General features: G+C 45.7%; 2 protein-coding genes across 6 annotated transcripts in view; one reads left to right on the forward strand and one right to left on the reverse strand.

The window, feature by feature from the left end:
* The first annotated feature begins 316 nt into the window (after positions 1-316).
* On the forward strand, positions 317-8007 carry GPX3 (glutathione peroxidase 3). The gene is made up of 5 exons (XM_028718294.2): positions 317-524; positions 4710-4863; positions 5798-5915; positions 6349-6448; positions 7297-8007. The coding sequence occupies exons 1-5, from the start codon at positions 438-440 to the stop codon at positions 7510-7512; spliced, it is 675 nt and encodes a 224-aa protein (XP_028574127.2). The 5' UTR covers positions 317-437; the 3' UTR covers positions 7513-8007.
* Positions 8008-10709: 2702 nt separating this feature from the next.
* The window catches only part of TNIP1 (TNFAIP3 interacting protein 1), a 52291-nt gene continuing 48869 nt past the window's right edge, over positions 10710-14131 (reverse strand). For 4 of the 5 annotated variants that reach the window (XM_028718296.2, XM_028718297.2, XM_028718295.2 and 1 more), the window contains one exon: positions 10710-13568. In XM_028718296.2, coding sequence (XP_028574129.2) covers positions 13525-13568 — 44 coding nt within the window. In that variant the 3' untranslated portion in view covers positions 10710-13524. The remainder of the gene's footprint in view (positions 13569-14131) is intronic. The other variant, XM_028718300.2, reaches the window with a different exon arrangement.

Here is a 14131-nt window from a genome sequence, read left to right on the forward strand (position 1 = left end):
CTTTATCTATGTGCTTCCCAAATTATCCTGGGAGCTGCGGTTTGTGTGTCACAGAGCTACAATTCCCAGCAGATAACAGGGGACATGTTATATTCTTGAATCTTCTCTCTAGTCCAAATTCTGGTCACTGACATTCTCTCTAAGATGGATTTTACGTGAGCTCACCCCTAAAACAGCATATGGCACACCAATCTGTGAGGAATTCTCGAGTTCAGAGCCTACATGGTTAATATTTGCAGGAGCAGCCCACAAGTCCTTGCTGTTCCATGATTGGCCAGAAGCGTTCTGCTTCACCCTATTTATCGCAGCATTTTTGCTGGAAGGTGCTAACGTGTTTGAGTGGCGGAGACAGAGCGAGACACCTGCGGCAAGCAGTAGCCCTCTGGGGAGGCAAAGGGAGGGTGCTTACCCCCCTTGTCCCCGTGGCTGCCACAACCATGAGGGGCAGACATAAGGACACGTGGATTTTGCCCTTGCTCTTAGCTGGCTTAATTCAGCCAAATCTGGGACAGGAACAACAGAAGGTAAGATATTGCAGTACCATTCAATGGGTGCTCAAACAGGAAGATAACCTGGGATCTGACAGCTCTTGTATTCTGGTTTGAAACCATGCAGTATCAGACAGCAGGGTTTGGTGAGGACGAGGAAAAGCTGCCTAGTGATTTATATAACATAATGCTCTCTGCACAATCAAGCACCCCTTATGAATCTGCAGCCAGTGGGAACCAACCTGATCTGGCCTGCATAGGGACCAGAGATTCCATACCACAAAATTATGGGCAGAATGGCAGGTCCCAGTTTATATTCAGCTCCTCTCCCACAATGCCTTTGAAATTCTGTATCTAGATCAGGGTACGTATTTGAGCCTATATTATTGTGGGCATTGTCAGAGGACAAAGGGAGTGCTACTTTTAGCCATGTAAACTCGCTGCTTCTTATCAAGTGGTGAAAGGAATGGAGCGCATTTTATGATCAGCCTGTCCCTGCGCTGTCCCCCTTCTTCCCAGGTATGTGAGCTGGCAGGCTGTTTCTCTGTCTCGCTAAGCTAGTTTCTGAACAGAAATTTCACATTTTCCAGGATGATTATATCAGGATGATCTTGTAAATTTTGACCTGGATGCTGCTGGGCAAGCGCTTTAAACGATAAGACACCTCCACAGAGGCTGACCCTATCAGTGACTACTAGTTACGACGGCTATATCTGATGTCCAGTATCAGAGGCAGCATGCGTCTGAATGCCAGTCGCTGAAGGACATGAACAGGAGAGTGCTATGGAGGTTCACGGTCCGATTGTGGCATTCTCAAAGGCAGCAGACTGCCCACCACGAAAACAGAATGCTGGACTAGATGGGCCAGAGGAGCATAAACCTAGGGGCCTAATACTGAGTTCGACCACTGGTCCATCTAGTTCAGTACTGTCTCCTCTGACTGGTAGCAGATCTCCAGAATTTCAGATGCGGTTGTGTGTGTGTGTGTTCCCAACCCGATCAGATGGGTGGGGTACAAATAATAAAATTATTTTATTCTACCTGGAGATGCCAGGGATTGAACCAGAGACCTTCTTCATGATACAGCAGGTGCCCTGACACGGAGCCATGGTCCTTTGTCCAATCCAGTAGGGTCCTTCTTACATCCTTAGGTTCTTGCCAGGAATGCTATAAATACCCATTTGTCTTATTGTGGAACTCAGAAGATCAACCTCACAGAATAGCTGCGATGATAAATGATACTGTGGTTGCAAAGGACCCAGTGCGAATCTCACCCCCATCTCCTCTGATGTCTGAATCCCTCCTAGGGCAGGAGAGGAACCCGGAGATATAGTGCTTCAGGTCAGGCAGATCCTCTGTAGCATGGAACTTTAATCTCGAGCAGGGAAAGGGGGAGCTGCTGTCTAAAGCACGGGAGATGGATGTGACTCGTGCACCAATGTCATCAGTCCAAAGGACAAGGTTAGGCAAGATAGGATAGGTCCCATGTGACTTGTTTACTCCCAGGGCTACCTGCACAGGCAGATAGTGTGGCAGAGATGTGAGAGAAACCTCAGTGACATCTTATTATGAATAAGAAAGCCACATATAATCTGCCTTAAAAAAGGGAAGCACAATTGCCACTTTGTTGCTGGTCCATTTAAAGCAGTTTCTGCTCATACCTGCACCAATGCACAAGACCAACTTGTGTGGGTCACAGAAAGATGGAGGGGAAGCATTACCTAAGTGCAAAAACAAGTGGTGTGGAAATATTAAATCACCATTCCTAGCTCAGCTGGTAGAGCACGAGACTCTTAATCTCAGAGTTGTGGGTTCAAGCCCCATAAGCAAAATATTCCAGCATTGCAGGGGGTTGGACTAGATGACCCTCGGGGTCCCTTCCAACTCCACAATTGTATGTTTCCATTTCTCTCCAGAACAGCAGCTGTGAGGCGGGATGGGGAGACTTTGGCTCTCCAGATGTTGCTGGACTACATCTCCCATCAACCCCGGCCAGTATCAAGGCCAATGGAAGTTGCAGTCCATTAGCAACTGCAGGGCCAAAGTTGCCTCATGCCTGCTGTACAAGATGCCCATTGGGGCACATGCCAAGCATACTTGCTAGGAGACAGGCTGCATTGGATTCCGGCAGAGCAAACACATTGGATGGTGCTGCAGAGGTACAATGTCGCCGTCACTTTTATTATGGGAAGGAAAGAGAAGGGCTTCCAAACCTGTTGCTCCCAGTCACAAATACATCTAGCCTAAGTAGACTGTTCCTGTCCTGTTCCCGTTACAGCAATCTACTGTGCTGACTGATGGGATTTGCAATCCACAGCATTTGATGGAGAAACGGCTCGCCAAATGCTTGCATATACCCCTGCCCTCTCAAGGCTATCTTTAAAAGCCAAGGAAATGACAGTGCTTCTCCAAGCTTTTCATTCCCGTGGTATTTCAGCTGTTTACAACGGTTGAAATGTTTGTCCATCTTTTGTGGGTTTGCTGGCCAATGCTATTTTTACCCTTGTACCTTCTACCGCTGCTTAATAACTGGTCTCAGAAACTGGCTCCTCTTGTTCTGTGTCTTCGATTAGTATTTTTTGTGCGACGTGCCTTTGGTTTGTTTAGAGCCAAAAGACGTACACAAGTGTTAATCCCCCTCCACAGTTAACATTCCCCTTCCTATCCCACGGCTGTAATCCAGGATTTGACTTGGAACAAAACTTCGAACAGGAACAAATCTGGGTTGGCCTGCAGTAAAGGGGACCTGTCTCTGTCATCCAGCAGCTGTCCCTGCAAACTGGAAAAGCAAAACAGCTTTAGCAGTGCTTGATCTGTGGCTTCTGACGCAAATAGATTTCCTCTCTCCTGCAGTGAACCAGAAGTTCAGAGCAAATGATGAAGTGTACCGATCAGAGCCTAGTAACCATGTGTTTCTAGGTGACCATCAAGAGCTAAGTGGTGGGGGCAGTTCTTCAGTCACCAATTATAAACTGCTCTGTCATAGGACGTTGCTTTATATCGGTCCAGACCAGTATTGACTGGCAGCAGGAGTACCAGCTTGGGTGCCCAGAGCCATGGCTGTCATGCAGCGTGCATGGCCCTGGCACTGAAATTTGTGGGTGCCCTTCCCCTTCATGGGAAATTTTGTGGGTGCTCGGGCACCCAGGGAGTGGGCAGGTATGACTGGCAGCACAGCTTTCGAGAGTTTCAGGCCAGGATTTTACCCAGCCCTACTCAGAGATGCCAGGAAGTGAGCCCAGGACCTGCAAAACAGGTGTTCTACCACTAAACTTTAGCTCTTCCCTTCCTCACCGCTGAGGATGGAGTATATTTTCAGCACCAGAAGGGTGTGCCCACCCTACTGTATTTATTTCAGCTTTCATTAGACACTTCCTCTAAATACATTCATAGGTTTGTCAACACCTCTGCTTGGAAGATGCTCCTGTGCCTTTTTGCCAGCTCTGAAGAAGAAGGGAGTTCAGCAGGGATGGCTTCTCTTATCACTACATCAGGAGCATCCAGACACACTGGGCATTTGCACCAGAGCCATGCACCCTGCCACCGTGCATTCACTGAGCTTGGGAAGGGGCAGACACAGGCAGACTCTCCTCCATGCACAGGGGAAATCTGGGCCAGCCCTGATGTTCCCGAGTCCCTGCAGACAGAGGTGCTGTTGTCAGCCCTGCAATATTTTGTATTGTAAAGCTGGAAGTCACTGAAGAGCTCACTGCCACCCATTTAGACTGTGTGGGATTACTGGTTCTTGTACTACTCTAGAGGTAGGGAATCTTTGGCCACCTCAGGCTGCATTCTCTTCTGGGCAATTTGCCAGAGGCCACATGCCAGAGGAGAGCAGGGCAAGAGCCAAAAGTGGGAGGAGCAACAAATATAATCTTTGCACAGTAGGCTGCGTTCTGCACATGCTCACACATCCCTCTCTAGCCAGGCAATCGAGAGTTGTTTTCAGAATTCTGGGGCACAGTTTAGCCAGGCAAGCAAGGCCAGTAGAGTCCCGAAGGCCTGGTAAAAAGACCTGCATGGAACATTTGGCCTGAGGTCCCCCTCCCCTGTTGTGGTCCGATCTCCTTCCATGGTATGGGCATCCAGGTACACTTGTGGAAATGTATATGAGCTGTCAAAGCAGCTCTTAGAAAAGCCCTGGTGCAGATCTGCATTCCAGAGTACCTTCTTTCACCTCCTTATCCTTCTTCAGGTAGAGTCTCTCTTGTTTCCCTCCAGGTGGACTGCTACAACACGAAATCAGGAACAATCTACGACTATGGGGCTCTCACCATAAACGGTGATGAGTACATCCCTTTCCAGCAGTACTCGGGGAGGATGGTCCTCTTTGTCAATGTGGCCACCTACTGAGGACTCACAATGCAGTATCTTGGTAAGATTCTCAGCTAGGAAGAGAAGCCTAGCTAGCAGCACGTGCCCTAGTAGTGGATACCTTTGATGGGAGGCACTAGACTTCCAGCAATGTCAGAAACTGAGAAAACCTCTTAAGCCCAGAAGCATGAAGATTAGCTAACATTATTTGGTAGGGATCATCTCTGTTCTGTGATACTTTCCTCTTTATTATTGTGTCACGTGCAGCTGATGAGATCTGGCCTAAGCACAGGTTCCGAGGCTCAGTCCAGGCATATCTACACTTAGGCAGATTTGCCTTTCCCTTGGGAGATTCAGGACAGATACATTACTCCTCCAGGCAGCGCATCGTTAATTTATGCAGCGATTGCCACCAACCTGGATGCTTTAAAAGAGGATCGGGCAAATTGATGGAGGAGGAGGCTATCAGTAGCTACTAGTCATGATGGCGGTGTTCTGTCTTGATGGTCAGCAGCGATACTGCCTTCTGAATACTAGCCGCCAGAAGCATCAGGAGGGGAGAGAGTTATTGTGCATTGGTCCTGCTTGCCCAGTTCTCACGGGCATCTGGTTGGCGACTGTGAGAACAGCATGGTGGACCAAATGGACCATTCTTGGAGGTTCATCTGCACAACGCAATGTTCAGAGATGCCAAGCTGCCTCTTGTTGACTTCAGGATGGCTCCATCACATAAGTATGCTTTGAGCCAAGTTTTTTGTTGAGCTAAGTCCTGCAGGTGACTTCTAGAGGGATAGCCGATTGTATTAATTCCTTTGGCACCTTAAATGGTAACCATTTTTTATTGTGGCATAAGCTGTCACCATCAGAAGTGTGATCCTCAAATGGCAGGTATTTGGGGTACAGGTTGTAGCTGAAATTGCAGCGGAATGCAAGGACTGTGGCAATTCAATTAGAGTCTGAATTGGGATTTTGCTCTGTTGGTGATTATGTTGCAGAACTGAATGCACTACAGAATGAGCTGCGAAATCATGGACTGGTTGTCCTAGGTTTCCCATGCAATCAATTTGGAAAACAAGAACCTGGCACGAATGCAGAAATCCTTCCAGGACTGAGGTGAGTACACCTACTGCATGACCTGATGGTTATGCCAGGTAACTCTACATTGCACAACAGGCTAATTTAGAAAGCCTCTTGTCCTTTAGTGCTTACAGTTGCTCACTATCTCCTTCTCCTGTGGCTCTACCATGTACCCCAGAGCAGACTCACATGCATGTATTGCTAATTTTCACTTCTCTTCTCCTTCTGGCCAGAAGGTGGGGGCAGGCAACAGACTCTTTAATCTCTAGGGAACTTACCTACACTTCCCTGGAAATAGTGATTGCCTGAGAGCAGGGAATGGAAAGGATATTTACGGTTGGGCAGCAGGGACTGTGCCTAATAGATTCTGAGCAGGGGCCAGGAGGCTGTCCTCTGAACAGTGTAGAAACTTTTCCTTGTTGCAGCCTCTCTGCGAAAGAGCTGGTTAAACTTGCTCCTTCTGTTCCAGATACGTCAGGCCTGGAGGAGGTTTTGTCCCAAATTTCCAGCTCTTTCAGAAAGGAGATGTGAATGGGGATAAAGAACAGAGAATCTACACCTTCTTGAAGGTTTGTATCGGCTCCTTTGAACCTCTACCACCTCTCATCCTGGCTCATGAAGATGTTAAGGGAAATAGCTTGGAGCCAAGGATTCCCCAAACAGAACTACGCTCCGATGATGCTCTCACTGAGAGACAGGGGGGCATTTCTAACCAATTTATTCCTTTCCCCTCGTGCCCCCACTAAATCTGCTCCAACGGTTGACCACTGTGAGAACAAGGATGCTGAATTGCCTTTGGCCTGATTCAGCAGGGTTCTTATAATCAGGACTGGGGTCTCCTATAAAAGAGCTTAAGAGATGGAGCAGGGGCCCATAAGGGGAAATCAGAGAGAAGTGCCTTCTGCCAGTGTGGGTCTCCAATGGACACAGTTCCCTCCCATAAATAGATCATGGCAATCCCATTAATGGAAATGTAACTCGGGATCCGAGAAAGTAAGTTCTCTTTAAGCAAATGCCAGGGGTGAGGCTGCCAAGAAAATTACAAGTTTTTAGATAGGCAAGCACCTATGTGGAACGTGGCAGAGGGGAAAAAAGCAGCTGGGGAGGGGGAGAAATTTTAAACAGAAAAGCAGCTGGTGAGGAGGGGTTAAGCACCTTCTTCCCTCCTGACTGGTATTCATTTAAGAACAAAACAGGTTGCAGCATCATTACCCACATGCAGATAGGGTAGTTTATTAGGCTCAAATGTTGCTGTCAGGAAGTACATTTCAGGCTCCTCTCTTCCTGTTCACAGCTGCCTACATCTCCCCTACACCACTAGAGCAATGACGAAAAGCTTGTTTTTATACTTCTCTCAAATTGCCTCCATTTCTAACAACAGAAAAGTAAATAATGCTTTTCTTTCTCTCTCTGGTAGAACTCCTGCCCGCCTCCTTTAGAAAGCTTTGGTGACCCCAAGAGACTTTTTTGGGAACCGCTGAAGGTCCACGATATCAAGTGGAACTTTGAGAAGTTTTTGGTTGGTCCGGACGGGAAGCCTGTGATGAGGTGGGCACACAGGACCAACATTGGCACTGTGAAGAGCGACATCCTGAAATACATGAGAGAGCAGCAGAACCTGTCAATGGGCTAGAGGTCATGTAGATGTAGAGAAATAAGATGGGAGGGGTGGAGGTGGGGAGACCTGTTGCTTTATCCAGAACCAGACATTTTATCCTCAAATCACAGAAAAAGGAACTGAACTTCCTTTGACCAAAAGCAAAAGGTTAAGATATAATGTTAAATATGGACTAGTTTATTCAAAATCAGACTTCAACCCTTCCTCGACTGACCTGTTTTTCCAAACACACTTTGGAAGAGGAAGTGGGCCTCAGCTTTCCAGTCCCTCTCTAGGCTTCGCTCCCACCATGTTGTAAGTGGGATCTCTCCCTGCCATCACTCCAACTTTGAGCCCACCATAGCACATTGGTAGCATTGCAGGGAGGTTGACGAAGACGACCCTTGGGGTCCCTTCCAACTCTACAATTCTGTGATCAAAGCTGAGTACAGTGGTACCTTGGTTCTCTTTTTTTAATAATAATTTTTATTGATTTTAACATATAAATTATAAAATTTACCACGAAACTTATCACTTATACCATCTTTTTTGACTTCCATCAGCACCTCTGATAATCCACCGTTTTGTTCACTTCTTATATATTTCTTAACTTTATATTGCCTTTAAGTCTCTTAACAAATTATCCTTTCCCTTATCTATTTTTGTAATACTTCCAATAATACTCCTCATAGAACTTCTTGCAAACCTACAAACGTCGTCTGGTCTTCACAAATACTTTTCAAATAGTCCGTAAATTTACTCCAGTCTTCCGGTACCTTGGTTCTTAAACCTTATCTGCTCCGGAAGTCCATTCCAAAGGCGCGCTTTCCCACAGAAAGTAATGCAAGATGGATTAATCCGTTCCAGACTTTTAAAAACAACCCCTAAAACAGTAATTTAATGTGCATTTTACTATCTAACGAGACCACTGATTCATAAAATGAAAGCAATAATCAATTACTGTACTATAAAATAAGTAAGACAGTATTGTAGGTGATAAAAATTATTATTATTATTATGATTTTACCTGCACTGATGCTAGTCATTGTTTGGATGGGGGGCTTTTATCCATTTCCGTAGTCACACAATCAATCAATCAATCAATCAATCAATAGCTGAAATAGCTGAACTGGGTTCCACACAGTCACAAACCAAATAAACCAAAAAAGCCTCAAAAACAAAAACGCAAAATAAATAGCAAAAACAAAGCGCCAAACTTAATCCATTCCAGAAGTCTGCTTGACTTCCGAAATGTTCGAAAAGAAAGGCTCTGCTTCTGATTGGTGCAGGTGCCCTGGAAACAATAGCTGACAGCCGCATCGGATGTTCGGCTTCCAAAAATTGTTCGAAAACCAGAACACTTCCGGGTTTTCGGCGTTTGAGAACCAAGGCATTTAAGAACCAAGGTATCACTGTATATTACAACACACAAAGTAGTCTTTTGGTTTTGATACTACATTCAAAGTATGAGAGGGACCTCTTTCCCCACTCTTTGTTAACATATTTATATGCAAATATATATTCAGCAGTCTAGCCATCAGGCTTTATAAGTCAAGCCACACTCACTTCTATCTATAGAACTCAATTATGCCAATTTATGGTGGCATAAGCTTTCACAGACTAGTGCTTCCACCAGGGCAGCCAACATGGTGCTCTCCAGCTCTTGTTGGGACTAAAACTTCCATTTGTCCTATCAGGCATGGCTAATGGTCAAGAATGATAGGAGTCATATCCCAACAAGATCTAGAAAACACCATATTGGTTGCCTCTGGTTCACATCACTATCAGGTCTCAGAGATCTTTATTTGCAACCCTGTGCTATAAGAACCCAACTCACACTGCTCCTGTTAGGGATGGGCAGATCTTTTGCTAATAAATGGGATCCACATTTTGGACAGCTCTGGATAAGGCACAGACCGCCTCCCTTCCACAGCAAGCTGAACAGACCCTCCCAGGCCAAGAGGTTATGTTGACTGAAGTTTCTCAAAGATGGCATTGCCTCCTCCGAGTGTGGATGACAGGAGAGAGGGATCTGGGGTCAAGATGATGCATCAGTATGAAGGTTGGGTCTGAAAGCTCCCAAAGGGTGGACCTAGCCCAAGGCTGCGAAGGGACAGTGGAGCAGCTCTTCTAGTGCATTCGTGCTGCCCCACAACTCACCTTTGCAGAGATGCAGTCCTTCTGATCAGCCCCACGATCCTAGCCTCTTTTGCTTCCACACCCACCCTGTGTATGAAAACCTGCCTAATAATATTAAAAAACAGCAAGCACTCAATGCAACTTGTGAGAGACTCTCCTTTAAGCAAGGGTGCAGATCTGGTGGCAATACAAGATGTGTGTTCCTTGGAGAATTTGGATCCTCTAGCTAGGTTACAGTCTCAACAAAATGAGAGCTTGTCTATACTGCCACTAGCATTCTCACTAAGCCAAGACCCTCCACATCCATCCCAGGCAGCACTGACAGTGCTCAGGGATTATGGGAACTGTGGTTCAGCAGCATTTGGAGGGATACAGGTTAGGCACCCCAATTTATAGAGTGTCTTTAGAGGGTACGAAAGCCATTCACACAATGATCCTTTATGACAACTCTAAGCTGAGTCGGTAATCTTCTTCTCATATATAGAGAGAGGCTTGCTTAAGGCAACCTAATGAGTTTGCTATTTAGGTGAAAACGGAACAGAAGGGGTTTCTGGTTAGAGCTCATCCTTTTTTGCTCTGTGTTATCATACTAAAAACTGCCCCTGTTAAAGAAAAGAAACCAGTTTTCCCACTGCAAAACTGTGTGATAGCATTAGAATCTGATATCCTGAATCCATTCTGTATCCAGTTGCCCTGGTTCAGGCAGTTTCCCCTTGGTGTTCACTTCATGCAAATATAGATTCAAAGAGAAGATAAAATACACAAGCACACAACACACACACAACTTGGATCTTCTCTTTCACTTTTTGCACTGTGGATCAGGGGTAGCTAACCAGTGGCTGAACTACAACTCCCATCATCCCTGATCCCATAGCCCATATTGGTTGGTGCTAATGGGTCCAACATCCAGAGGACTACTGGCTCCCCATCTATGCTGTGCAGTGAATTATTTCTTACAGGTGATGAAGGGAAATATCCAAAGCCCTGACACTCATCCTCTTTTCATTTATGGCAATCCAAAAGGCATCTAATAAATAGCACCAGATAGCACAAAGACACATTTCACTTCGACATAACACTCCAGGGACTGTAGATCACATGGGGGGAAATCACACTTTATTAGGAATAGAATAAAATTAATATATATAATTAATATCATTTTGCCGAAACAAAATGTCTCTAACATTTATACAATAGGAGGAGCGGCAAGCAAAAATACTAGGTGTTACTATTTAGAGTGATGTGTACAGTAAATTCTAATCAGGCTTTCCTTCACCTCTTTCTTTCCTATGACAGAAAGAAAAGGGGGGTTACAAGTGCCCCCGCCATAACATCTATGTTTGGGGTGGTATGCATTGATCTTGTAATGTAACATTTTGTAAATTGTTATTCTTTCCCTCTGTGAGGACAAGAAAAAAGGACCACCCTTTATGGTTACTTCCCAAGGAAAGAGTTTTCCCTGCAGAGTTTGATCGCTGACTATTTGTAAACATCCAATTCTAGTTTCAAATGAGCCCAGGCATTAACCATTTGAGCAGAGGCATACCTAAGTTCCCGGCACCTCTGAAGCCAGGAGATACCATGGACCAGAAACTCAAAGAGTTTGCCTTTCACGCTCCACTATTGACTTCCTTTGCGGCCATCAGGGTCGAGTCCGCTTTGCTCAGCCTCCCTACCACCACCTCCTCCACTGATCCCTCTGTTTGCCTACCTGCCTTTCTTCCACCCTCCACTCACTGCTTCCTCTTCTGCTTCCTTCCTTTTCGCTCCTCTTGCAACTCATGTCTTTCTTCCCTCCAAGCTCACAACGGGGACCTGCAGAGGTGCCCAGAGCAGTCTGTGCACCTCGTCCAGCCACCCAAAGCAGTGGAGTGGCAGCCCAGAGAGCGTGCCGATGGGCAGAGAGCCAGAGTGGAGGGGCACGATTTTGGTGCCACCCTGGGCTGGCACCCTTGGCGAGAGCCAACCTGGCCAACCCCTGGTACACCCCTACATTGGAGTATTCCAGTTATTACAGCAGCATGTAACAAGCCATTTGTACCACCTCTTGCATAGCACACTTTGAAAGAAATGTTTATGACAATTAGGTTAGCTGGATTAGCATTTCAAAACAGTTTTTTTTAAAGCAATCTGTGGTTGAAACAAGTGTAGGTTTTACAGAAATGTCAAAATAAAGGGCACCTTTGTTTCCTTAGGGATTATCATGCTGAGGAACAGTGAACAGTGGAAACCTTACTGACCAAAGTCTTTGCACACTCTGACTCAGCCACTTTCTATATGCACTTATTTTCTTTTTCATCCTACCTATTCACCGTATGGTGCACCCTCATAATTAATTTGTCTCTTAAAAAGCAACAGCCATCCCTTCCCTGTATTTCATCTTTCATTCATGCACATTCTAAGGTCCCTCCCATCTTAATATGAAGCCTCTCCACTTCCACAAGCATGCTGCTGCTTTGTTGGAGAAACCAACCTCTGTGCGAGGAGGAGGGAGGAGATTGGGGAAGAAACCGTACATCGAGCCAGTGTGCAGAATGCCTATAGAAAGCGGAGCCCCAATTGCATCCAAGCTGTTTCATTATACCATCAATGCTCTTTTAAAAGTAACACAGCTGACCACAACACATGCAATCGGTGGTCACACAGCTGTGATTCCTTCCGACTCATGTAAAACAGTGGTAACATCAGAAGTACCACTTATAGCAGAGTTTTTAAACTTTGATTTTATGCAACACATATTCCTCAAAAGCCTTTGCTGGTCACTATTGCCCTGCACCAGGAGTGCAACTCTTCTTCGTTTTTTAAACTAAACTACCACATTTACAGCACAACCTTATTCTGGAGTGAATCCCACTGGCCTCAAGTGGACTTACGCCAAGGAAAGTGGATTGCAGCCAAAGATTAGCTATTCTCGTTAACACATCCAGTCCATCAGGAATCATTTAAAAACTGCCTTGCTAGATCAGACTGGAAGCAGCAAGCTGTCTTCAAGAGTTGAGAGAGAGAAGCTGTGCAGCAACACCTGCTAGCCTGTTTGCAGACCACATTTACATTGAGACTAATGGGTTCGATTTCATACTGTGGGATCCAAAAGGGACAGGGACAGAGTTTCAGGCTCAGGAAAACAATGCAGGAAGCTGCAGATGCTAAGAGGAGGGTAAATTAAGGTCTATGCATAAACTGAGTGTGTGGCGCAATACACAAACAAATACTAGTTTTAACCACGCTGAACAGCACAACTCAGTGGAAGCAGAATGTTTCCTTGGGCTAAACCACTGGATTTGACATGCAAATTAAAAAAAATATATTCAGCATGGGGAAAGTATATTTTACTTCCTATACACTATACAGGGATTGGATTTCTCCTTCTCCCTACCCCCTTGCAAAAATTCAGTGTCTGTAACCTGTCCAGGCATTGACCACAACAGCTGCTCTGCAAAAGTCATTTTGCACATAGAATGTTTCCGCTGACACCAAATTCAGATGCTGTAAATGTAAAGCTGTCACATCACAGGGGGAATCAGCTAGATATAGGTTCTGTTGACACAGGGCTGCCAGTGTTTGCCACTGGAATCTGATAGCAGATCCATGGCTGTTGAATCCTTGAGGTCAGAAAGAGTTATTCATCCAAATGCTGAGTGTGAGTGAGAGGGAGACCCAGGTAGTTATTTCCAGTGGTTTTCCCCGTAACACTGGGCCACTGTCACTCCTTGGCAGTATCTTCCATACGTCTTCAGAAATTCCTGCTAAAGCTGCTGTTAGCTCAAGCATCCAAGTGTACATGTATTCCATGTACACAGATAAATGTGAATAGTGTCCGGGAGCACAAGGAGGCTTTTATCTGTACATGCAGACTCACATGCGTATATCACAACTCCATTTCTTATGCTCTTGCACATGGCCATAGAGTTAGGCGGGCCTTTGGTTTTTAGGTAACCCAAGGCCTGTAGGGTCTGAAAGACAAAAACACACAAATATTACAAAAAGTGGCAGACAGGTCTTTGGTCAACAATATACTATTATGTTCAGCTCACAGAGATTTGAGCTGAACTGAATCCACCATCCCAATCCTCACCAACAGCAACTGCTGAGAACTCCATAGCCAAATGCCCGGTGGATATTTAAAATCTGGCCAATGACATTTAGTATATTTCAGCCGCATCTGCACAACACACTAAACTGTGGTTTAGTACAGGGGCCACCAGTTTTTGGCGGGTCATCAGCACAGTTACAAAATGTTGAGGGCTAGGTGAAGGGAGAGCTAGGGAGGCCCAAAGACACACACCTCTGGCTCCTTGAAACACTGAGGCGCAAGTTTTCCATGAACTTGAAGACCAGTTAGATCTCTGTGAATCGCATGCATCAGAAACTCATGTGACCTTTCAGGCATGAAAAAGATTTGCACCTTCAAGCAAAGATTTGCACCTCCTTTCCTCCTATTTATTCAGGGCCCGTTTGTGTGTTAGGATAGGCAGGCGAAGGCAGCTTGAAACAGCGCCCTCACAGCACACAGGGT

Source organism: Podarcis muralis, chromosome 2, assembly GCF_964188315.1.
Source record: "Podarcis muralis chromosome 2, rPodMur119.hap1.1, whole genome shotgun sequence".
Lineage (NCBI taxonomy): Eukaryota > Metazoa > Chordata > Lepidosauria > Squamata > Lacertidae > Podarcis > Podarcis muralis.